Source organism: Lagopus leucura, unplaced genomic scaffold, assembly GCF_019238085.1.
Source record: "Lagopus leucura isolate 7727_CA_CO unplaced genomic scaffold, USGS_WTPT01 Super-Scaffold_100026, whole genome shotgun sequence".
Classification (NCBI taxonomy): domain Eukaryota; kingdom Metazoa; phylum Chordata; class Aves; order Galliformes; family Phasianidae; genus Lagopus; species Lagopus leucura.
The window spans coordinates 5,005,365-5,031,532 of record NW_024962277.1 but is presented as its reverse complement, the minus strand read 5'-3'; the positions used below and the strand labels follow the sequence as shown (position 1 = coordinate 5,031,532).

At 42.5% G+C, this 26,168-nt stretch overlaps 1 protein-coding gene across 10 annotated transcripts in view; it reads right to left on the bottom strand.

Annotated features, from left to right (window-relative positions):
• The window catches only part of WNK2 (WNK lysine deficient protein kinase 2), a 105,541-nt gene that overhangs the window by 62,185 nt on the left and 17,188 nt on the right, over positions 1 to 26,168 (bottom strand). For all 10 annotated transcript variants that reach the window (XM_042880105.1, XM_042880102.1, XM_042880100.1 and 7 more), the window contains exons 2-4: positions 8,450 to 8,622; positions 7,257 to 7,477; positions 3,182 to 3,339 (exon numbers count right to left, since the gene is read on the bottom strand). In XM_042880105.1, coding sequence (XP_042736039.1) covers positions 3,182 to 3,339; positions 7,257 to 7,477; positions 8,450 to 8,622 — 552 coding nt within the window. The remainder of the gene's footprint in view (positions 1 to 3,181; positions 3,340 to 7,256; positions 7,478 to 8,449; positions 8,623 to 26,168) is intronic.

The following is a 26,168-nucleotide window of genomic DNA, read 5'->3' as shown; positions in this document are numbered from 1 at the left end:
CAGATATACACAAAGATGGCATTTAGAGCAGATACTAAAGGACCACATACCTAAATTAAGCCAACAAGCCACGGTGCCAACAAAACAAACTTTTCCTTGTAGGGGAGGAGGGAGCAGAACAGAAATGCAATACAAGCAGCTATCCTCATAAGGATTCAGGCAAGTGACTGCACCAAACATCAGCTGTATTCCACTTCTTTGAAAATATGTAGCACTCATTTCCAGCCAGCTCATACTGCAGAGCAGCGGGGCTTGCAGTCAGCAAACCTGATGACCCATCTTTTCCTCATTCCCTTCCCTACAGGGGTGGCCCAGCCATTAGTGCAGGAGCTAGCAATGAAGTTAACTGCACTGCAGAACAGCTTCTGATGTATTTTTCACTTCCCTCTCTGAGTAGCAGTGGGTTGAAATCAGCACTCTAAGAAGGATTAAAGTAGCCAAAATCAGGGCCGCAGTCCATTGGGAAAGATTCAGCTTTGCCAAGATACAAATGTCAGCTTGCAACAATTTACATAGAAATGAGATAAAGCTGTTTCACTCTTCAGATGCATCTTTCTGCTTTCAGCACATCGTGACATCTCTTTCATTTCCAGCAGGGACACCCTCCTGTTTCTTGTGATAGTGACTTAAACTTTTAAACAGACTCCTGAATCATTTGCATCCTCCCTCTCCCATCAGGGTTAGTAATATCACAGCTGGTTAGCACAGCAATCCACAACAAGAGCACCAGATTCGGTCTTGATTGACATCTTCATCAGTGACCTGGATGAAGGGACAGAACGCACCCTCGGGAAGTTTGCTGGCAACACAAAGCTGAGAGGAGTGGCTGACACACCAGAAGGCTGTGCTGCCACTCAGCAAGACTTGGATAGGCTGAGAGCTGAGAAGAGGAAACTTGTGAGGTTCATCAAAGGCAAATGCAGAGTCCTGCACCTGGGGAGGAACAACCACATGCATAGTACAGATTAGGGGCTGACCTACTGGACAGGAGTTCTGCAGAGAAAGACCTAACGTTCCAATGGACAATAGGTTGACCATGAACCAGCAATCTGCCCTTGTATCCAAGAAGGCCAGTGGTATCCTGGGGTGCATTAAAAAGACCATGGCCAGCAGGTCGAGGAAGATGATCCTCCCCATCTACTCTGCCCTGGTGAGGCCCCATCTGGAGTACTGGGTCCAGCTCTGGGCTGCTCAGTTCAAGAAAGACAGGGAACTGCTGAGAGTGTCCAGTGGAGGGCATCTCCCATATGAGGAAAGGCTGAGAAATCTGGGGCTGTTCAGCCTGCAGAAGAGAAGGCTGAGAGGGATCTTATCACAGTGCTTATAAGTATCTACAAGGCAGGAGCCAAGTGCACTGGATCAGGCTCACTTTGGTGGTGCCCAGCAATAGGACAAGGAACAATGGGCACAAACTGGAACACAGGAAGTCCCATCTGAACATGAGGAAAAACTTCTTTTCTTCAAGAGTAATGAAGCACTGGAACAGGCTACATGGAGAGGCTGTGCAGGCTCCTTCTCCAGAGACATTAAAAACCCATCTGGAAGCTTTCCTGTACAGCCTGCTGTAGGGAATCTGCTTTAGCAGAGGGGTTGGACTACATGATCTCCAGAGGTCCATCCAATCCTTACAATTCTGTGACCTCTTGGCAGACTGGTTCTCAGTGATTTGAGCACAAAATATACCTAAGAACATTAAAATGCACATCATCTGGCACATGCAAATGTATGGGTATTGATGAAAGCATCTCTATAACCTGTGCGAGAGACTATCATTCACTAAGTCAGAAACTGCAATCTTGAGCTCAGGCAATTTTAGCCAACCACAGTACTTTATCAGACTTTATCTGTACTAGCATGATCCACTAAACTAAATGGAGAAGGCAAGTGGAATCAAATGCATTTCAAAATTGACCAGTTTTTATTTTTCATTTGTGAAGATTTTTGCTCTCTGCAAGCAGTGGAAAAAGAGAAACACTAATTTAGGACCGTGCTTCTGGCTGAGATGGGTTCACTCACTACATCTACCATACTTTAAGTCTAACCAGTCCTTCTACCTTATAGGTGAAAAATATTATAACCACCTGAACTGTAGCTATTTTTGCAAATTGTAGCCTAGCCTACTTCAGAGAACTGTTCTCCACATCCTGAGTGTGCAGTCTGCATCTTTTGGTGATGGGAATGCACAAGGGCAAAGGCACATAGCTCATTGTGTCCTTTTGTAGAAACTGGATGGAAAGAAGTACCTGGAAAAGCCTTTGACAAACCAGACTGTTTAGCATAACCTATGGGGCAGAAACTCCCATATTCTTGTTTTTACTTATCCAAGCAGAGCAGAAGATAACCACCGCTGCCAAAGCATTTGGCAAGTCCCTTTTCTCTGCAGTCAGTGATTCCTCCACTGATTTTCAAGCTGACAGCATCTTCCAAACTCAGATTTTTCAGGCATTCACAGTGCAGCTCATGCAGACAAATATATTTGTCACATGGAGGTGAGGGTGCTGGGAAGGATACTTTTTTTTTCAGGATAGAAATCATTTTAGATTGGCTTCTTCTATGCCCCGATTTCACCTGCAAATGCAGCAAACCCATTTCCATGGTTCCAGTCTGGGAATTAACAGAGCTTGCAGAACAGATAAGCTCAGACATAAAGCTCCTCTGGCTCGTTCCCAAACTAAACATTGCCATATTTTCCCTTTTATATTTTCAGATAATTTATTACACATACAAGGTGCAAGAATCTACGCTGGAAATCTGAATCAAACATCCTACGCCACATAAATATTTAGTCTCCGATCTAAAAGTTAGGGCTTTGTTGGCTTGGTGGGAAACTTGATCAATTCTGACAACCCCTCTACAGGAAACAAGACAACAGCAGAGGTTCTTCCCTGCTCGTTTTCCCCAGGTCTCGCACACCTTCGGCTGAGTGAGACAAAATGGGCAAAGATTACTGAAAATACCACATGCAACTGCAGTGCAGGCAAACACAATTCAACACACAACTGCAAGCTCTTTGAAAAAGCCTGCAGCAGTTTCTGCATCTCAGGACTAAGACACCTCCATTTCTACAACAAACTGCACACATAGGACAGCAATGACATCTCACACTGCACTACGCTTTCAAATTTTCTGATCAGCAAATTCCAAATTACAGACGTAACTGAAATTAAGGAAGTTTACTCACACAGGTTACTTTCCGGTAAATTTGAGCAGCATTCTGGCATTCTGAGTAGGGGTATTCTGAGGTAGCCATTTCCAACATGCACATTCCAAACGCATAGACATCAACAGATTCATCGTAGTGTTCCTCATACATTTCTGGGGCCATAAATTCTGGTGTACCTACACAAAAAAGATGGTAAATTATTCATGAAGTCTGAAAGGTTTCCATCACAGTCTTGTTCTGCCTACAGAAATGTGTCCATTGCAACTGTGCAAGGGGGCATGCGAGATTATTTCAAAACAGGGAAGTAACTAGAATAAGCTCAAGCATCCTCCAGGGAAGAAAGCAAAAGTCTACACACACTCATAGATCTCACTGGTAGTATACACAGAGGGGGAAAACATACTGAAGTTTCAAAAGAGAATACCGAAATGAGATATGGCATGGTGTCTGAATACACTGAAAGCTACAAAATGGTTTCCTCCTCTGGATGAAGAGAGGGACACGCATAGAGGTCTGTGGTGGTGAAAAGGACCAAAGAAACAAGAAGCTTCAGTCTTGTTTTTGTCAATGCAAATTTGCATTTCTTCCTCCAGGGAGATGCGCAGCAACCACCGAGCTGATGAGACAGCACTTTGAAAGCAAGTGGTATCAGAAATTCATCTAGGAAGTCATGCACAAAGCATTAAACATGATTCTACCCCTGCTTCAATAGTACAGATCAGTGAGACTACTTGCAGAATAAGGTCCTACTCAAAAAGGGATTAGGGTGTCAGGAGACCAATAAAACTGGATAAATGAAGGGAAACATTGTACTTACTGCTTCATAACGGGAAGTTGCAGCGTTATGACAAGTACAATGCCTGCAAAAGTTCTCTTATACAGAAAAACATGAATGAATGCAAAATGTTTCATCAACAACCTCAGAGTAACTCCTACGCTTCACACAGACTCAAGAGCAGCTCAGCCTTTGTCAAAAAAAAATCTCTGCCCCAAAAAGGTGTGGTCTGGCAGAGCAAAATTAACACTTAGGTAATTCATTCCAGGAACTTTATCTCCTAAAGTAGTGCATGCTTGGGAGTCAAGAGCGATTTTTGTTTTCACGTACAGAAAAGATGAAGGAAGGAGATTAACACAGTTGTTTTCTTCGGGAGAGACAGTTCCAGTGAGCAGTAGGCTGCCAAAAGGAAGGTGAGCAATCCCAGACCCATAACCTGGCCTTCAGCACAGCAGGATCTGCCTCAGCACCCACATCCTCTCCCCAGAGCCCTCCGCCAGCTGACATGCACTGGCAGCTCTGCTTTTTGGCAAGGACACCTCTACCATTGGCACAACTGTAATTAAACAACAGACATCAGGAGAAACACTTCTCAAATTTATATATGATTGGTGACCTGATTTAAGTTGTTGGTTGTTTTTTTTTCCTAATGGTAGCATAAACTACGTCTCTCAAAATTAGGGTTTGTCTCTGAAACTGCTTTTGCATGCATCACAAAGTAGGCTGGGCCTAACTCACTAAACAAGCCTCAGTTCTGGCACTGCTGTAACATTCACAGAACTCTGCATCACTCTCTCCTTTTGTTGATGCTCCTTTCACCTTAAGGACATTCCTTCCTTCAGCCTTCATAAATCAGCTGGATCCCTGTCGTGAGAGCATAGCAGCCATGCTCTGAGTTCAGCTCTGACCCCAGGCCTTTTCTTCCAGCTTTCACAAAGGCTGTGGCTGCTGCTCTGAAATGGTTAACAGCTGTCAGAGCCTTTCCCAGAGATGCTACATTGTTTGAGAATGAGCAAGACATAGACAGAGAAGTGGATCTCATGAATTATGGAGCATTTAAAGTTCCTTGCACAACTGAAAAAGTGATAGCAAGTAGTCTAAGAAGCAAATGATATTCTTGACACCATTCCAAATCACCATGAAAATGACATTTTCCACCCAACTCTTAGGGGCGGGAAGGAATACATGCAAGTACTCCTAACAAAGCAGACCACGGAGAAGCTGCTCAGCAGCTACTCAGCTGCACTCTGCAGCACAGGCTTGGCCCTGGCTGGCCTGCCTGAAGAGACACACCGCAAGGTCAGGCAAGCATCAGCGGTGGCACAAATGCAGCAAGGGAAAACCTGGACCTCAGCCACACTGACTTCATCATTAAAAATAATGTAGAATTGCAGCTACTAATATCCATTTAGAGCTACTCCGTCTAGGAAGGTGAGCAGTGAGGACAGCAGGGTGCACGCAGCTCTGGGACATGCAGCAGGACGGGGAAGCCAGATGCTGGGGCTGACACCTGTGGGATTCCCTCCCCACCCTGCCTTCTCTTTTTCAGCCTTCCCATTTCCCTGCCTGCAATCCCAAGCCTCAGCTTCCTGCTCTGGGACAGGGGGGAACTGCATTTTTTCCTATCCTGCTGTAAAGGTGGGAGCTGGCCCAGCATCACCAGTATTTGCAATCCCCCTAATTCTTTCCTTGGAGCAGCACAACTTGTGAAAAAGATGAATTTGGTTATTTTGCCAAAAAGAATACAGATAGCTTGCCAGCAACCTGCAGCCCTTTCCATCATTGAATTTGTTTGACACAGCTATGGTCTGACAGTGCTGTTATAGGAATTCATTTTGCAAAAGCTAATATTGATATTTCTGATATTCCCAGCCCATGAGCAACTGTTACACTGCAAAATAAACTATGGGAAGGAATACTGCCCCTCAAAACAAAGAAATAAAAATACACTACTACAAAGTAAAAGCTAGAACAACTTAACAAACTAACATGATTTCACTGAAATCAGCAGCATTAAGGCATCCCACAGCAGCCAAGCCTATATCCACAGCATCAATCTTACGGCAACTTAAACAATATTGGGTTCTTAAAGTGTGAAGGCTGAAACTTGCACAGAAATCATACTAAATATAATCCCTAAATGTATGAGGCCCTATAATTACTTCGGCAACCACTGCTTTAAAGATAGCATGCCATTTTCATAGTTAGGAATAGTGGCTGTCACCAGCAGTTTGCTAATTCTAGTCATCTCAAATCTTATTTCCATTTACATAAGGAGCCAAATTATGACTGTGGGCACAGTAGCTTCCCTCATTTTCAGCGTCCTTCCTCAAGGATTTATAACTTTCTGGAACTATCACCTACAGACCTGAACAAGGCCAATTTGCTGAGAAAGATTAAGGTAAAAAAAAAAAAAAAAAAAAAAAAGTTTGAGAACTCAGGGAAAGGATATCCCATTTGTGTTTTTCACACAGAAGGCATTAAATTTCACTTTTGCAAAGGAATGACCTCCTTGACACCATTCAGAACACATCCTCCCAGTTCAAGCAAAATCAAGCTCTAATACATTTCTACGTGGTACCCACATGAATCAGCTATTGTGTACCCTAGTGGGAATTTCCTTCAATTTTGTAGCTACTGATTTTTAATAAATTGCAGCTGTTTCAGTAGAACTCTGCCAGGATCACACTGGGGCATAGACAAGCTCTGCAGAAGCAATTTATTTTGCTGATGCCCGGTGACTGGGGATAAGCTGTTCCAGCCAGGGCAGCTCTCCTGTGACCTCCCTGCAAAGACAAGAAGCCTCCTTCTGCAGGGCACTGCTCTGAGGACAGGCTGCCAATGCCTTCAGCTGAAACAACTGTACTTATCCCCACTCACTGGAAGCATAAGATTTCTCAGCACCACCTTGTTGGTGAGACAGCAAGGCAGCATGTGGCTTCCATCCCCCATCCCTTCTCTTTTCCCTCCCAAACAGGCACTGAGCCTGCTCTCAGGGGGATGAGATGCACAAGCTGTTGGGAACTGTTGCTGCTTCTCTTGGAAGAGAACAGAGAAGAATTTGTGGATGCAAAACTATATTTCAATTAAAAATTTACCATTGTAAAGGAAAGAGAAGGCCAAGGTAACATTTCCTAGATAGGCCTTCCAGACGGACTTTTTCATAATGGTATGAAGGGAACAGCCACAAAACCACTTCAATCTCTACCACCAGCCAACACGCAAAAAGCAAAACTACTGTGAAGTGTGAAGGGCAGACAAATTAAAAAGACAACCATCACACCAGCAGAAGGAAGCCATAGAGAACAGACTGATTACCTATTACACTTTTGGCAAACGAAGCTCTCTTGAGGGTTGCCAGACCTAAGTCTCCTATTTTCACAGATCCAGTTGGTCCAGTAATAAAAATATTGTCACATTTTAAGTCTCTGTGAATTATTGGTGGAGTTCTCGTGTGCAAGAAAAGAAGACCCTTCAGGATTTGCCGGCACCAACTACGCAGGACTTTTGGTTTCATCACTTTAAATCTCTTCAGATACCTACAGAACAAACAGGAAGAGAAGCTGGTTATAAAGAAAGCAAAGTGTTATTAAAGATTCTTGGGGCTTTAGCAGCTGAAGTTTATTTTTTATAAAAGCCCCTTATTAGATATCATAATAGCAGCTTAGAAACATCACCAAATTGGAAGAGATCTTTTTTAAAGGAGGAATTAGAGCATTCATTTGGGGGGAGGAAGATAATAAGCATTTTTGGTGCAAATACAACCAAATATTTGCAAGTCTAATAGCAAAGCAATTCACTCCATGCAGAGAACTGATTTAGAATATGTTTTATATATCCAGAACAGAATAATACTGAAAATCAATTTTAGGCACAAGACTTTGGCCTCTGTATCATGCACCTACATTTTTACTATATGTCTAGAACATTGAGAAGGGGGAGGGTTCATTTTGGAAAAACATAAAAGCTGCCAATGCATTAGCAGAGCAGCACACTGGATATACTCAGTGATGAGCATTGCTCCCATTGGGGCTGAAAATCTGCTCCAGAATTCATGCCAACTGCTTTATATCAACCTTAACAAGATTGTCAGTAGCAAAGCTATTAATATTGTTTAGTAGATAACCTAGAGCATCTCCTGCTTCAAAAGGAGATGCTACCATTCGAGTGCTATTCTGGCTTTGATAACAAAACACACAAACACAAGAGCAGAAGCAATCACAGAAACACACGCTGACAAATGGAAACGTCACAGGCGCACAATGAAACAAGGCAGAGAACTGCTTCCAGTTACATAAGTGAAGCAGAAGATCGGGGAAGGGGAGACAGAGGCTGAAATTCTTCCTGTCAAGTCCATGCAGTCTAAGCACAGGGACGAATGACAGACACCAGAGAACAGCTCCATTTTTATCCTTTATCTCGAGGTGCCTTTTTTCAGTATGCAAAAGTAGGATTTTTCTAAAAATTTCCATAGCTATTCTTAGACTGCTCGCCAGGAGCACAGTACTTACGTCTTCAGTGTTCCAGAGGTCATCAGTTCGGTAACCAGCACGATGCACCTTTTTCCTTTTACACAGGATTCCCAGAAGTCATAAAACCTTACAATGTTTGGGTGCTGTAGACCTTTCAACATTTCTGCTTCTTCTTTAAATCTCTGTCTCTCTACTTTTGTTAATTTTCTGTCCTATAATCCAAAATAAAACACTATTAGTACGGAATGGACAGAAAACAAAGCCACCATGCTGCTACAACAGTCAGAATTCTTGTTATATGCTTGTATCAAGAACACTTACAAAATCTTTTACGTAACAGATGAGCAATGTGTATGAACTAGGGCACTCGCCTTAAACCCAGTGTCAAGAAGACAAAGACTTGCCTCAGAACAAAGAGCTGTCTGTGCTAAGCTACATGACAGCATTAATATTTCAGGCAACATAAACATACCAGGGTCCTGATGTATCAACACACGGCTATTTACTTCTTGTTTTTGTGAGGATCATTGTCTGAGAGATTAATAAACACAGAGTTTCACTTCCAGGTGCGCAATATCGTCACTAGCAGAGCTACTGCCTCCCCTTACAGCCCTGAATACTGGACACAGTAAATGGCTGCACCTGTGAACACCTGGCAAGGGCTTCCAGGTGAGGTCCCTTGAGTAACCCCACTGCCTGTGCAGCTCCTTCTGTCTCTCCAGGGATGAATTAAGACAATACCGCGTCAAAAACAAAACAAAACTAAACATTTTTTTCCTATTCTCTTTGCTTGCAGCCCTGCTTAATTTCAGAGCTCTCTTTAAAACTGACAAAAATTGACTCAAAAATTCTTCTTCTTTGGCTTTTCTTTGGCTGCATGGCTACACTTATAATTTTAGCTCAGAAGCGTGAGCGATGCCACGTTCTATTACTGCCTTTTTTCCCTGAAGAAATCTGGGAGCATTTACTCCAGGCCGTAAAGCATAAGTTTAAGCAGCACTGAAGCCCAAGAAAAGCTGCTTTCCTTCAAGAGCTCCTGGTGCCAGGAACAGCCATATGCAACTCAGAGACATCAACCAAGTCCCCCCCAACCACTGCCATGTTTCTCAGCCCATTCTGCAGGCTCAGCACAGGAAGGCTGCACGGGCAGATATCCCAAGTGATGCTACCTGGCCAGCAGAAGCCTTCCTGCTCTAATTAGCACCACCCTACCTGACAGCAGGCACCTTACTCCACACCTGGCCCCTACAGAGGTGCTTCACCTGGGGCCATGCAGCCACTTGGCTCATGTCCCGCGGACAGCAGAATGTGCCAGGAGCAATGCAGTCCAAAACTGCCCTAGAAATGAAGCGTTTTAGTTCTCTAAAAGGCACAATTGTGTAACTGTTCTTACTTACAGGAATGCGGGCTCACAAATCACTGAAATTAATTAGTTCATATAGTAACCTCGGACATTCTCTTTTTCCCAGTTAACCAGGGATGTTTGCAGCAGCGCACACTTAGCAAATTAAATTGGCAGCCCACTCGTTTGTAACCGAGATCCAGAGCGGCAAGGTCACTGCCATTTTTGATGCAGCCTGCCCTCAGCTGTGATTCCAGAGAGCTCAATGCAGCCATGAGAATTCACAGGGCTGCAAACAAGCTGGCTTTGCACTGAGATCTCACTCAGAAAAGCCTGGGTGGCAATGACGATGTTTTATCTGGGCTTGGAAGACAAAAGGCTGCTGCTCCTCAGGCACAGGGCAGTATTGCCCTTGGAGAACCCAAGGACCTGGCCCCATCACCAGGGCAGAGGGGAGCACCCGGTCCAGCAGCTCTTGGCACACTGCAGCTCCTGCTGCATCGGGCTTCCTGCATTCTCTGTATTAAAAAATAATAACAAAAAGGTTGCCTAATGAGCCAGCACAAGAGAGCCTGAGAATTGCTTTCAAATCCATCACTCCTTCCCCTACTGCTGAGTTTCCTCTTAATTTAAGCCCTGTAGGATAAATCAGACACCGCTGTTAGGGAGGAAAAGGAACGAGCCCTTGTGTGAGACAGGAAGAGCTCAGCCAGGGCCAGCAGGGAAAGGGAAAGAAAGCAACGCAGATCTAGCAAATTTTGAACAGCCTTCTAATTAAATGAAGTGATACTGAACCCCTCAACTCTTGTTTCCAGATTTCTGAGGACTGGGAGAAATTTTCCACTGCTACATTATGGACGACGCTTAAAATACACTCTTCAGACTTTACAGACCATCATAGTTTATATATTCTACACATTAGGAGCATTTAGACTGACAACAGAATATGAAGTACTTAAACACAAGCTGAGCAACAAAGTGATTTTGGAAGACATATTTTCTATATAGCTACAGGTTTGTTATATTTCCCCAGTCAAAAACCAGCTGAGCTCACACTCCTCAGGAGGCAGCCTGGGCCCATTTCTAACACAGAGGAGGGCAGGATGAGGCTGTGGGCTCAGCAGCTGCATGGGCACGAGGGTGTCCCCAGCACAGAGGTTGCTGTAAGGGCATGAACCAAGCTCTGCAAATTCCATGAGGCTGAGCCTGACATGAGCTGTTTGCCAGAACATAAGCTGTTCCTGAAAGGGCTTAGCAGTTCAACCACTTGCTACTCTGGAGCAGCAAAACCTGAGGGACTCACTCAGCATTTTGTCCAAACCCAAAAGCCTTCAAAGGAATCACTGACCCTTATTCCCTGTCATTCAGCCCCCCTAAAGTGGAATGATTTTGTGCTGGACACAAGTATATAAGTCAGAAACAACTTTAGGACAAGCAGTTTTAAGATGGCAACAGGAAAGGCCATGCCAAAGATACAAACCCACAGAGCTGGATGTAAGGCATCACCATGCATAATCCAAACTCAAAATCTATGAAAACTTGGGGGAGTGAAGAGAGTTTCCAGATTCACCCACTGAGTCACCAGTTGTCACGCTGCCTGCATGGAGAAGGTTTGCAGCCCCACGCAGCCAAACACGCGGCTCTCGGGAATGCCGCTGTAACACAGCACACCTCCACTCAACAAGCTCTGCTTGGAGCTGCCCTGCAAGCTCGTGGTCGGTCTGCTGCACCACACTGATGGCACTGCTTCTATTCTGATCTTCCTCGAGACACGAGACTTGAACAGAAAATTGGAAGATGTTTTTAGTGCAATCTGAGAGATATCAGCTGGCAGATACCCGCGCACTTTGTCTCCTTTTAAGGTACCCCAGCTGCTCGACTCTCACCCTCATGGGGACGCAGCCTTGGCTCAGGAAGCTGCATTGTACTCCCATTTAAAATAACCAAAGGTTTCTAAGTCTACTACATAGCACCAAGGTTTCTAAAATAAACTTCAACCTTCGAAAGCGATCACACTGAGCTGGTTTGGCCCTTCCAGACTAACTGGCTTCAAACAGAACCAGGCACAAAGCAAGCCAGCTGCTCAGTCTGCATTACCCCTAAGAAGGAATCTCTGAATTTAACCTGTTCTTCCATCTTAATAAAGATAGAAGTTCCTGTGAGGAACAGTCAGCTTAGAAGGATTCAGCCAAGATTTGTCTACTACAGAATGAGAGCAATAGTGAGACCAGATAAAAGCAGCTTTCTCACAGAGCTGCATCAATTTTGCACATACACACACAATACAAACTCTTATGTTCAGCCTGTTATTTTACTGCAGTGACATAATCAAAAGCAGACCTAGCAGCGTGGAAAGCACTAAGATATAAGAACAAATTCACTCTTGTGAGCAGACAGAAGATTGCACCCACAGGATTGTTAGAAAACTCATTCTCAAGTGCAGCACTGTCAAACCATGGTCAGCTGCCTTAGCTGTGTTTAGAATTTCCCATTTTGTTATTACATCTATTTTGAGCTCCTGCAATTACCTATTTACTGTGTGCTCCTGTAGGAGCATGGCACAGCAGTGTGCATGGCTGGTGCAGGCAGGCTCAGCATCAGCAGGTGCACAGGCACAGCCCAGTCACACATGCTGCCAGGCTGTTCATGCCTCCGTAATTTAACCTTTCACATAAATAAACAGGCATTAATTGGCTTGGAGCTACACAATATATCCTTCACTATGAAAGGCACTCTGTAGCAGACAGATAGATAGTAAGTATTAAAAAAAGGCTATAAATTGTAAGCCACCTTCTCAATGTTAATTTTCTTAGCGTTCAAATTCTTCCTGCTGCAAACCATACGGTAGCTGCACGAGCAGCCTTAAGCATCAGACTACTGAAAGCTATTCCCTTCTTTTTGGAGGAACAAACCAAGTCCCAATTAGTACTGCATATCATTGCTCTTGGTAAATTACATATCAATTCACAGAGACTTGAGGAACGTGGTGTTTGTAGCAGGATGATGCATACAACTAAATTTCCTATTTGTAACTCGTATTTCTACTAACCAGCCACCACCCAAGCATACATGCTCTGTGCTTCTCCCTGTTCTTTCCAGGCAGAGCTACCAAAGCCTTCTCTTTGTTAATATAAAATCTAGCCCTTTATTAATTTCCTTGGTGAAGTACACTAGCGAAAACTGGCATTAGTACATAAATGTGTTAATAAAATCAAAGAGAAGGCTATGAATTACGTTTCTGGAATGACACCCAAATTAACAGCAGGAACATGTTCTGTTAGTCATCCCCAAGCATAATTTCCTCCTGGCTGTAACATATGGGCTCTGACTAACTCTGTGAAAGTTATACAAGCAGGAGGCCAGCTTTCACCTGAGCTTGTAGAAGATTCCTAAGAAAGATTAAGAAGTCAAGATTTCTTGCCTCCTACCTGTGAGAGTGTAACGGATTTGGGAATGAACTGTATTATCAACCAGTAAAGAAATGACATGAAATGGAAGAAAAAATAAGATTATACCAAGTTTTAGTTTGACACAGTAACGCCTAATAATGGTTAGAATTACAGAGCTGTACTTACTGCTAGCTATTTGTTTTTGCCTAACCAAACCAAGTCCACAGGTTGGAACATACTTCAGTCAGCCTGGTGAAACAGAGGTGAGCCAGGAGCAGCAGGCCAGAAGACAAGGGCGGATCTCACCTCAGCACACACTTCACTACATCAGCTGCGCTCCTGTTTAGGGCTGTTTTCATCTTTTATCCAGGCTAGCGATGAAGAAAAGAAAACTGAAGAGGCACTTAAAATGTGGGAATAGAAATCAGATAGCTAAATCAGCAGAATGAACATCTGTTTCAGACTGTTTGATTTTTATATCTGTGTGCCAGAGCTGTACATTTGCTCATGCTCTCTAAACAGAGATCAACCTTGAAATATCAATCAGCAGCAGGATTCATTGACAGCTCTCTCCCACACAGCTATAAACTGCCTTGCTGCAAACTTATCACCAAAAGTGCAGTTCTGGTCTGCCCTGTGAGTGTGAGAGCCAGACACCAGGCGTGGTGGGAGCGCACAGCACACACCAGACACTGCTTGCTTTGCTCCTGCTGTGATCTCGGGACATGTCAGCTGGTACCTGCATGTCACTGTTAATTCCTTAAATTCTGCACTAGCAGTATTGTCTTTTCCTGAGAAACAGCATGGTTTTGGAAAAGTTCTCAAAGTAACTAGCAAAATAAAAAGATCTTTGAGTAATAGAGATTACACCTGTGCAAGGTAGATGATGTGGGGTCTGTACAGTGTTACAGAGGGTGACCAGACTTCTCACTTCAGGTCAGGGCTGAAGGCAAGGTCTGATACAATGGGAGTTATGCAGTTTGTAATAAGTGTAAGTTAGCATTTTCAGAATAATCCTGTGCTTGACAGAGAAACACATAGTACTCAGATGCTCTGTCCCACCTCATGGCTCTCCTCTTTCTCCATCAATGCTTCACAGTTCTAGAAATTAATTCTCCAATTTCTGAAGAATACAGTTTCAAAACCTTTCACCCATGCTAGAGAAGATTGCCAAGAGTGTTTTCCAACAGTTAAGCCTCTTTTTTTTTGTTTTTTGTTTTGTTTTGTTTAAGTTATTCCTTATGGAGAACACTATATTAAATAATCTTTGAGAAATACTGGTAGAAATATATCATTCTTATTGGCTACGGAGCAAGATAGAGTGTACTACAAAATCTGATCTCTTCCATCTTCATAACTTTTTGCAAGTTCTTCTATAAGAAGCAACTTCAACAGGAACAAATCTGGCTTACTTAACCTTTAATACTGTAATTCAGAGATCTTAAAAATTGAAAGGCCTTTGGAAATAATGATGAGCATTAACACATTCAAGAAGGAACCAAAAAGCAATTCTGTATTTAAAATGAAAACTTTGCTCCTGTAGCACAATCACTTCTCACTTTCAAGATTAGTCTCATCCACTATCATAAGAATCAGGATTTCTCCCAAAGACAACTGGGAGCACAAGCAGGCTTAGACATGCAGCTCTTTGGACTGTGAAGAGCTCGAGACGTTACCAAAGTAGCTCCTCTCACGTACCAGGTTTATGCCCTTGTTATTATTATGCCTATGCTACCAATTTTTAATTGCACCCAGGATCCTTTATTCCCATTCCCCATACATCCAGTTATGAACTTGTGTCACTTCAAGCAGTTCTGAAGCAGAAAATCCCCCTTCTGCAAACGGCCAACAGATGCCATTAGACAACTTGCGAATCAGGAAAGATTTTTACAGCTTCATTGCACATCAGCTTTCAGCCAACATGTTTTCTTCACTAAGTCACCCTCTGTGAAATTACAGCCTACTATTTGTAAGCTGTATTAGCAAAGCGCAGGGAGGTTTCCCAGTGGTAGCTCATTTTCCAAATGCATTAAAAGCAATCCTTGCCCAAAAGGATGCTCACAATTCAGTGAGCAGGTCCTACAGGAAAGGCTGCAAGAAATTAAACTCATTTTCTTTAGTTGCTGCTAGAAAGCTACTGAAAATTAGGAGCTGAAATCAAACCACTGCAGCTAAATCTGGCAATGCAGAAAAGCTGAGCTTTCTTTCCTGCTGGATGGAAGTACAGTTTGCCCCTTTTTGAACTGCTTAAGGGATATGTCCTATGGCAGAGTGAGAATGAAATTCACCTCTTCTGCTGAACTCAGAACTTAAAAAACTCGCCCTGCAAGGTGCAGCAGGAAGATGAATCAACATCTCAAAGCAAAGCTGTATTCAGGGGTCATGAAAATACATAAGAAACCCAACACCTTGGGCAGAGACTGTTTTACAGATCAAAACCTCCAAACCCAACTATGGTATGATAACCTGCAGTTTATGAAGTAAAAAAAAAAATGTCACAAGCAATTGAACTAATTGCAGGCAGCACTTCATTAACTCTCTTAATCACCAGTACTTCACAGGTTCCACATAAGCTTATAAATCTAGATGAAATACCAGAAACAGTTCAGGCATGCCTGAAAAAATGACTTTTTCAAATGAAACTGAGATAAATGTGTGCAGGGAAAAAAACCAACAACCAACAGATAAATCTTGTGACATGAGATCACCAAAATACAACCTCTGTTTGTCACTGAACATAGAAATAAAATAATAACTAACACACAAAACAAACAGAGAGGAAAAAAAGAAAACACAGACCACTTCAGAGCTGTCATGAGATTTGATATTTTGCTGTTTTCTGGAATTCACTTCTGAACTAGCATTCATTAAAGTTTATGCAACAGTTCATGCTGCTTTTAAAAAAATCTTTTGCTTCACTTACTTCACGTCATCCACAAATACAGTATTTGGACACGTAAGCTGCCTAATGCTATCAGACAGCATCTCTGAGCGATGAAGCCGAACTCCCACGTGCCCGTGGCCCCACTCCTACGTCTCACCCATAGTGGGCTGAACACAGGAAAACTATCCTGACTTCTGCTTTTATTTCCAGGAGTTTTTAAAGAGTACCAGCTGTAGGTTGGAAGACACAGAAAGATCATGCAAATAGCCGGAGGTACAGCGGCTGATGCTGGGTGCTTGTAGTAGCTGTGGTCACGAGGTAATCTTCTGTCAGAGCTGGGCTCTGCCACACAAAGGCAGATAGTGGTGGCTGCAGCTGTCTCCTGGAGGGGGATATTTCTGCAGGACTCCCTCCTGGGCTGGGTTGCCACAGCAGGAATGGAAAGAGATGTTTGAGGGCAGCTGCTGCCCAAAACCATCTTCAGGTGTCTGAAAGGGAACGCCAGAGAGATGCCACTGCCTGCAAAGGGCCGCCATCTCCTCAGCCTAGTGGGAGGGGGAGAGAAGCCAGGCTGCCCATGACAGATAAATATCCATCCATCCATGCTTTTTCTTCAAGCTTCTCTCCTTACTTCAAGGCAATTTGCTAATTAGCTCATTTTATGAAAACCAAAACCCCTCGAGTTTCTCTCCTCTGTGCACAACTCTGTGCTTTCCATAGGGCCTGCTAGGAGAGGAGCGTTCCTCCCTGAAGGCCGCGGCGCCATTTTGGGCTGTGGGAGACCCAGCCCGAGCTGCTGCCCACCACCCAACACCAAGAAAAACTGCTATTCATCCCACGTTACCAGTCAGCTTGTCAATGGCAATGCTCATTCGGACAATTAACTTTGCCAGTGAAATTAACCAGCACAAAAAAGAAATAGCAAAATAAGCCAATTTTTATTTAGACTTACCCTGGCAAATATAATTTAGCTGCCTCTCACGTAGCATGCAGTCCTGCATTTCTAGCGGCAGATTTCATTTTCCTTTCAATTTCATCCCATTATCGCTACCATTTCCCATCCTGCTATAATATATCAGTTTGGGACTTCAGTTGCAAAACACGAAACACTTCATAAAGTGAGGTCCTTCCCTGTGAATAACTTACAATCCCAATAAAAGGACAATACTCACAGCCACCAGCATTCAGAAAGAACAAACCGTTTCCTCAGCTCAAAGGCAGCTACCTAGCACAGATCTCCCAGTGCTTGTCAAGCGCCTGGTTCTACAAGGAAATTTGCTATGCACAGAGATGTTCTCATGGGTTTGCAGCTTCATTAAGCTATTCTGTAAATGATTAAGATGTCCTTTGCATTAGTAGCAAAGGTAAGAACCAGCTAAAACACATTCATTACTATTTACTGACAACTGGAGAAGGTGACATCCGTATAATGATTTTTAGGTAAACTTCTAAATGCTTTCAATATTTATTAGTTTTTATACGCTAATTAGAACAGTCCCTTAAGATAAACCACTATCTTTAGAACTTGCATCTAATCAGAAATGCATTAAGAGGAAACACATTTAACCTATTGAGAACGGAGTACTGTTAAGTGGGAACATGTATTTTCTACCTGTAAACCTCTTGAAGCTGTGCTGTATTCACGAAGCACAGGTTTACACTGTCTCATCAACCTTAGAGACACCAAGGAGGCCTTCAGGCTTGGTACATAATTGCAAACCAACTACAACTATTACTCAGTAGGTTTTGTTTTTATTTATTTATTAGCTATTACTAACTCAAAAAAATTGAAATTAGCAGAAAAACATAACACACCCCAAAACTTCTCACCAAAGCAGACAGCTGGACTGAAAAACATTTAACAGCCTTGGTTGCAGGAGGTCAGAGAAGCATTCACAAGTTCCCCAAATTTTTAATCCTACGCAGTGATGAATGCATCTTATGTTCAATTGTTCTTTTCACAAAAATTGCCTCAAGACATGCAAAAAAAGAGTTAAAATATCTTTCTCACTAGTTGCTGCCTACCCAACACAGCAGGATACTCTAAGATGAGAAGACCTGCCTGCAAAGGCCATCAGGAGGCCCCTCTCCCCATCAGGAGGCACCAGGAGAAGGGCATTCTGCAGACAAGTACCTCTGCTTCTGAACACTCACACAATCATTTATGTGGTGTTTGGAAACAACTTGGGAAAAATTTTAAATGCTAAGGAGAGCTGCCACTTTTCCTGCATTGCTAACACCGCTTGACAACCTGTTAGAAAACACTCAAAGGCAAATGCCTCGCTCCTGGCCAGGATATATTAATCAACGTCTGCCACAATGGTTAAGAACTAAGCTGAGAGCATCACATTCATAACCAAATAATTTTTTTTTCTTTTTTGCAGACCCTTTTGCAAAGCATGACATTCTGCAGCCTTGCCCAAAAAAATAATACTAGCCTGACAGCTAAAATGTACCAACAGCTAAAAATTCAAATTCACATCCCTTCAACAGCAAAGCATGAAACAGTAACAACAACATAGTTTCATGAGAAACAGATCCTGGCTACTCTCCAATGAGATTATATGTTTGGGTTGATAAAGATAATAGCATTGACATAATAAACTCAGATGTCTCTAACACATTTGTTTCACATTAAGTTAAAAAAAAAAAAAAACAAAAAGTGATACAGAAAATATGTATTTAGGCAAGTTATTAAAAAATTGGTTCAAAATCATTAAAAATAAAAATTATACACATAAAAATTGCACCTCCTTGATGACATTCAGGAGCCTACGTCTTTTTTCTAATGAAGTGATTCACATTTTTATAATAAACTGTGAAAAAAGCACAGTTACTAATACATTTTACACCTTGGAAAGAGTTAGAATGCTGAAGCATAAAGACGAGAGGTCACAAAGAGACTGAGATGATTGCATAAGCCAGGCACAAGCACTGCCAACGCTCCACCGATCATGGGTTGTGTAACAGGCCGCAGGCTGCAGAGGCAGCCATGAGCAGGATAGCCAGCTTGGCACGGCTGGAACAAAGACACAGCAGCATCACCAGCCAGCACGGCCTCTGGGCAACAGGAACGAGAGGTTAAAGTGGGAGCATGGAGCAAGAAGGGTCTTTGAACTTCCCTGCTGTGAAGAGCATCTCCATTGCAAAGCATGTTCTTCAATATGCTTCTTAATGTGGGTCTAGAGAACAATGGGCCACGAGCATCACTACAGAACTGGGCTACAATGACCGTGAGTCCAAGGAGCTCAATCTGCTCCGTGTGTCAAAGAGAGAAAGGAATTATTTGCTGACAAAGTTCAGTGTGGGAAAACTCTTCTATCAAATGCAAGGCTATTCTGCAAGCTGAGATTCCCATCAGCAAAAAATCACGCTTCCTCTTTCTTTTTTCTTTCTTTTTTTAAAGCACAGCAAGGTGGCCAGCAGCCTCCATTCTGCTGCCCGTACTTCAGGGCTGGGTGTTCTCCTAAGCAGTATGCTTCACTTCATTCAGCAGGCCTGGCCTTGAATCAGAGATTAATCTGATCTAAAACACGTACGAACCAAGGTCCACGGGAGATCCAATGAGATGATCACAGTGCTACTTTCTGACTTGAAACCTCCATAACCATACTACCATCAGTTGCTCTTGGCCAAAGTCCTGGAATACTAATTTGAATGCTGGTTATCAAACACGATCAGGAGCACTCAAACCTTGGCTAGACAAGACACATGAAAACATGAAGTCAGCAGCACCAAGTCTCAACAAATTTGAGCTGTGCTAAGTGATAGGAGCTCTTGCAGCTAATCTTCCAGCACTAGAGCTGAAAACTGGACAAGCGAAAGAACCCAAAAACAAAGAAAAAAATAAAACATTTATTCATCTATATCTTGCACTGATACATTCACAGTTGGTGGGCATAGATAGGTATTTTATAGGTTGGTGTGTTCAGACCTCCTGAAGGCAGATCTTCAGTTAGCTAAATATCTCAAGACTGCATAAGTATGTATTTTAGAATGTAATGCAAGGAATGTTTGATGTACTGGATTTAACAAGCGGCATCAGACATTCAGAGACGCTGCAGAAAGTCAGAATCAATCAGAAAATTGAGGACAAAATATGCAATTTTATTAAAGATTTCAAGAACAGTACACTTCAAATACTTTCAACTGAGAAAAATCAAGTTATAGATAGGAAAGTAATGGCCTGGTAGCATGGTCTTCAATCTCAGATTTAATGTGTAGGACAGATATAAGATATTCTTGTTAAAGAAGCATTATTTGTCAGAAAAAAAAAAACAAAACCAAAAGGCTTAAGTATGATTAACTACATATTATTTCCTACACTTCTAAAACCCAATAATAAACATAACTAGAAAATGAAAATATCCAAACCAATCAATTCTCCGAGGCAATCATTTACTTTTTTTTTTTTAAATATCACAACAGGCAAGATGCTTGATCACACTAAATAGCAGTATTTAATAAAGCATTTATTTTCATTGAAAGGAAGTATTTGTGTTTCCTTCCCACGCTTCTACTGACTCCTTACCCCAAGACAGCAGCACTACCTGCCTTAGATCAGTTTGTATCAAAGACATCAGAAAGCTATCAGGAAACTCCTTTCAGTTTGGCCAGTGCTTGACTTCAAGTGCACTAACGAGGCACTACAGAAGAGAAGAACCCAGCTACAGAGAATTAACCCAGTGGAAGTACTTGCTCTCTACTATTAACTGAAGCAAATAAAAAGATGGAAATTTCTTGCAATGAAACAACCAAAGAAAAGGACAATGTTATATTAATTTGAACAACATCACCTGGATTTTTTTTTTTTTTTAAGACAAATTGCAATGCCTGCAAAATTTAGTACTGAAGAACCATGTGGTTCAACACACATTAAACAAAATGGTTGTGCATTCAACAGATAAATAATATTAGTGTTAAACACTCACTAAGGTGTTACAAAGACTGTTTTTACCCCATGTAAACACCTCTCCAATCAACACATGTTAAAAATGAAGAACAGCAAAAAAGTTTACTAGAAGTTAAGATAAATTGTCCAGGAACAATGCCCAGCGTTCACACAGTTTAAAAATGCACTATAAATATTCTTTAAACTTTCCAAAATTCAAGTATTTCATCTCTCCTTGGAGATTTTCCTATTAATAAGACCAATCAATATGCCCTTTTAAGACTGAAAGTGCTGGTCTCTCTGAAGTCCCTGTGGCTTGCACAGCATGAAAGCTTTTTCCTAGTATGAAACAACAGCTTAATTACTAGTGACAGAGAACCAGCAATTCAAGTAAGACTTATTTTAATCTCCAGTAGTAATGGACACTCACTGTAAAGAATGCAAATCCTGTCATTCTGTTTCCCACAGTCACCAACATAAGTGACAGGCGAGTACACAGGAAGTTTCACTGGTCAACAAGTTATTGTTCAGTCACGGGAAAATGGTACTCATACAGAAAAATGAAAGCACAGATGTCATAGAGTAGACAGATAAAGAATGAAGAGAAGAAAGCAGAATTTAACCACGTCAGGAGACATACCAGCAACTGCCCGGGGACAAAGCATCACAGGATATGGCCTTACAGGAAGATGGTCAAGGCTTACTGAAACTAAAAGCAAACCAAACACCCTCAAATTATTGTATTTACCTTTGATTTCTGCTTCAGTCAGATAACTGTTCCCATACAGCACTGCCTGCCTACCAGGCACCCAGCACCAGCTTCTCCCAGTGCTCATCTTGCAGCATTGCGCTGCAGGGCTCCACGCTCTGAGCAAGAACAGCTTGCAAGAGGTTAGGGATGCAGTCACATGAGGCTTGGTCCAAGGGTAGGGTATTGTCACCAACAATCCTTTCTAAGGAGTTTTCTTGGGAGAAACCAGTTGGAATATGTTCCACATAAAGTGCTTATGCTTGAGACTTCTGAACTTAAACCACTTCTCCCCTGTGAAACAGCACTAACAACAGGCTTCCACATGTGCATTCATGACCCTCAATTAAGGTGCAAGCATCTGTTATATGTGCCAAACAGCAAAGGACACCCCTGTTCTTTAGCCACCCACACTGATCAAATGGGGTTCTGTTTTTAGGTTCTGCTCTCTGACTTACCTTTCAGGTAGGGATCATTTATTGCCAGCTCATGAGAAAGAGGCAGCTCGCCCTGTGGAGTGGAATTCACAGAGCTGCTTCCCCAGAGCACAATGACCCAGTGCAGCCATGCCACCTGCCTGCTCCTGGGAGAGAAGAGGCAGACCTTCCTTCTAAGCCCCCCCAAGATATCCTTCTCATCACACCCAACCTTTTCCAAGCAATTCCACTCTATTTCTGCCACTGCCAACCTGGTGCCAAAAAGAGCAAACAGAGCTTGCTACCAGCCTGCATAGCTTCTCCTCAGGCCAGCAGCAACTGGCTGGGCTTAAACACCCCCAGATCACCAAAATATGCTTGCTGAACACTGCTATTCCACTGTACTACAGCAAACAGATCCTAAAGCAGTTTGAAGAAAAGAGAAGGGGGAGAGGAGGGAAGACAGAAAAACTACTTCCCAGCTCCATGTATCAGCTCTCTCAGTTGATTCCTGCTGGGTCATTACTTCTGTCTGCAACTCTACTGCAGTCTGAAGTGGTGGTTTTGTCTCTATATGGAATTCTGGAAATTTATAAGGTATCAAGACTTGCACCTCCTTCAACAAACAGCCTCACTTCAAAAAAATCATTTCGCTTGGGCACTGCTGTCCTTCTGAAATCAGAGTACATAGACAATTAGCTGCATAATAAACTCAGGTGAGACGCCATGATAAATAACACAAATAAGGCATGAAGATATCTTGAAAGCTTATATAAGAGGACAGGGCTGTCTTCAAAACCCATCGTCACATTAAGGTCCAAGGCTATGCACTCACCCAGAGCTGGCCATGCATGAGCCCAAGGCGTGTGTTGCAGTCTCAGTCCCCACAGCTGCATTCAGGAACAGCAGCTTGTCTCTTTATTAACAACTCACACTGATATGCATGCTGGGGTGAGAGGGTGAGAGTTATGAACAGAAGTTCGTACATGAAAAGAATATGAAAAAATATTAAAAATCACAGTGCAAGTGAAGGTTAACTTCGAAATAGCAAAAAAAAAAAAAAAAAAAAAAGCATGCAAACAGATTCCTTTACTCCGATTGAAAGCTGTAAGGGATTTTTGAGCCTTCATACAATTTCTAAATTAAGCTTTGTTACAAATACCACACAGTGCATTAGTGCACATTTCTCAGGCACTCGTGGACCACAGAATGTCTCAAAATGCTAATCACACCTTATGGATCACAGTTTGTCAGGAGGAGTCAGATGCAGCAACGATGCAGAGGTGTTTCAGAAATCACAGCATGTCTGAGCTGATTCGGGCAGCCCTTTTAGGCAAGAAAGTTTCTCTCTAGAAACTGAGCCTTCCGTTTATCCTACCAGGCAGAGCTTACAGACACCACAAGGGCACATCCCAGGAAATCTGGGCACCTGACTGCGCTGCTGGTCTGCGGGAAGAGGTGCAGGAGTCCTTTCTTCCAACTGGTGGCAACTGTAGAGCTCTCAATCCTATAAATTATTATCCTGTTAGTATGCCAAGCAGCACCAGCTTGGGCATATGCTTATCTGATTTATTTAACACCATCTGCCTTCATGCGCGAAAGAACAGTTTGAGTCACACAGGCTCTGAGTTAGTTTCCAGAAGAGCACTAGTGGAAGTGATTCACGCCTTCACTAAGTAATACCACACAACTGTTAACAAGAGCACAAAGACTCAGTTTTGGTTAAGAAAACACCGTCAAGGTCCATTGGCTTAATTTTATCCTGAAATGGGAGCATATGGAAAATCAGCCTACAGGGATTGGTGGCATTCTCCTAAACAGATGTTCTTGCCATAGGAAACATTTAGAAGGGAAGCAGGTGTGATTTGTGAGATGGCCTACAGACATAACCCTTTGCCATAACAAGAACACCATTTCCATTCAATTCTTGCACTGTGCCAAGACTTTGCAAGAAAGAAGAACGATCATAAAACACTGACAGAAAGACTGGGAGGAGGAAGGGCCAACACTCGCTCTGTTCTCACAGAACAGATGGAATATATGTTGTGCAGTAAAAATTACACCCAATAAAAACTGCAATAATCTTTCCCATTAGGTGTTATTTCACAAAAAGATACTTCAACACAAAGATACTTTTGTAACCAATTTAGAGCTGATTTGCCACCAATCAGATTAGTGTCTCCTGCTATTACTGCTGCCTCTCTCAACCACCCTTCAGTTAATAACCAGTGATTTCTCCTGGTCTATTTACTGGGCTGTTTTGCAACCCACGCATCAGTCAGCAATGCCCTACTCACAGACATGAGGCTTTGTGAAACCTAAGTGTTAGCTTCCATGTTTCAGCCTCAGCCAAAACTTCATTTATTTTGACATCAAGTGTGTGTTTTTCCCAACTAATACCAAAAGCAGTCACGTATATTCTGAAAGTACAGACGCCAGCTTTATGTGTTCTGGTTGCTCTGAGCACACTGGCAAGCTGTTTGGTAAGACTCAGCAAGACTGCAGCCCTGCAAACAGCCACCTTGGAGAATGCTCAAACGTTTCAAGAAGGTATCAAGAAAAGGCTCATCCATTCTGCAGGCCCTCTGTAAGATGCACTCTTTCAAAAACAAGTCAGGCATTATAATTTCCCCCATTCTTGACACTTAAATTAAAAAAAAACAAACACCATTAGTAAAAACAACACCGGTAGGGTACTTAAAACAAAAATCAAGATGATAGCAGGAAATGGCAAAACCTACAGAGAACATCCCCACCACTTCCACAAGGTCAGCTGCCACGCAGTGCTGCCAGCTCCCTGTTTCAAGAGTGGCTGCTCCAAGGAACCCCCATCACCGCTTCCACCTGTGAAAGTCAGGCAGCTGGTTTGCCCAGATCACTGTTTCACTTAAAAATAGATTTCATGTGCTCTGTAGTAGACAAGTAGCCATAAGATTACATCAATTCATCTGAGCGCTCAAGTTCAAGGTTCCACTGCCATCATTTTGGTTAGTTTTCTGACTCTGAGCCTCCAGCTACTGACAAGAACATACATACAAAAAAAAAAAAAAAAATCAAATTTATAAGCAAAAACATAAATGCATCAGCTGAAAGGCATCATGATTCACAAACAGAACGAGAGCCTTCCTTTCTGGTTTTAAATAGGAAGCACTCTCAGGGAAACAAAAACCTCTGTATTTTCACAGGTATGTGAAAACTGATTGACACAGTTGTAAGCCTGACTAACTTGAGAGCTAACATAGAAGAAAAAAAGAAGGATTTCCTAATAAGCACCTCATTTCCACGTTCTTCTTTCCAGACTTTCTGCTTTATGCTATGGTGTTGCTGGTGCTGAACGAAACCTGAAAATTCAAGGCTCCAAGGTCAGTGCCAGGACACATCATATAGCCCTGTTCAACAATTTGGCAACAGTCATCTTAGAACAATCACAATTTTTGTCACACCTTTCCTAAAGCAAATTCATGTTAAAACTCTATTCCTCCTCTGCATTCTGCTTATTTATGGCCAGCTTAGATACACTGCTTCTTGAGTCAGTTTCATCCTCCAGTCTTGCTTCCATTCCTTTTGCAGCCCACCCTCGAACTGGATTTTCAGCTTGCCAGGCTAACCAGGCTAAGGTCTAGCCTCCCCCTACAAGCAGTTATCCTTCATGCAGTCCCTCTGGTAGTCCTGCACAACATGTTTTTCCTTCTTGAAGACAGCGACCACAGCTGCAATAGTCTGCACCCAAACAAGTCACTGCTTCTCATGTGCTTTATCCATCTGGATGTGAAATGAGCACAATTTTTGTTGGCTTGGCTTTTATTTGAAGTTGCACCATAACCCTTGCACTGTCTGAAACCAGTTCAACACACTCTTATTTTAATTAATGCAAACGTAATTTGCCAGCAGCTCAATTTAAAGATGACTTATGACTGTTCAATTTACGTTGGCTCCTTCCCAAACTAAACCAAACTTACATAAAGCATGTGTTGACTGAAATAACAGTGCTCACAGGTCCCATCAAATCAATATGGATGCAAACATAATCTTGAATATATAGCCAATGCCATAGCGTAGAATAAATGAACGAGGCTTAAGACAGGAGT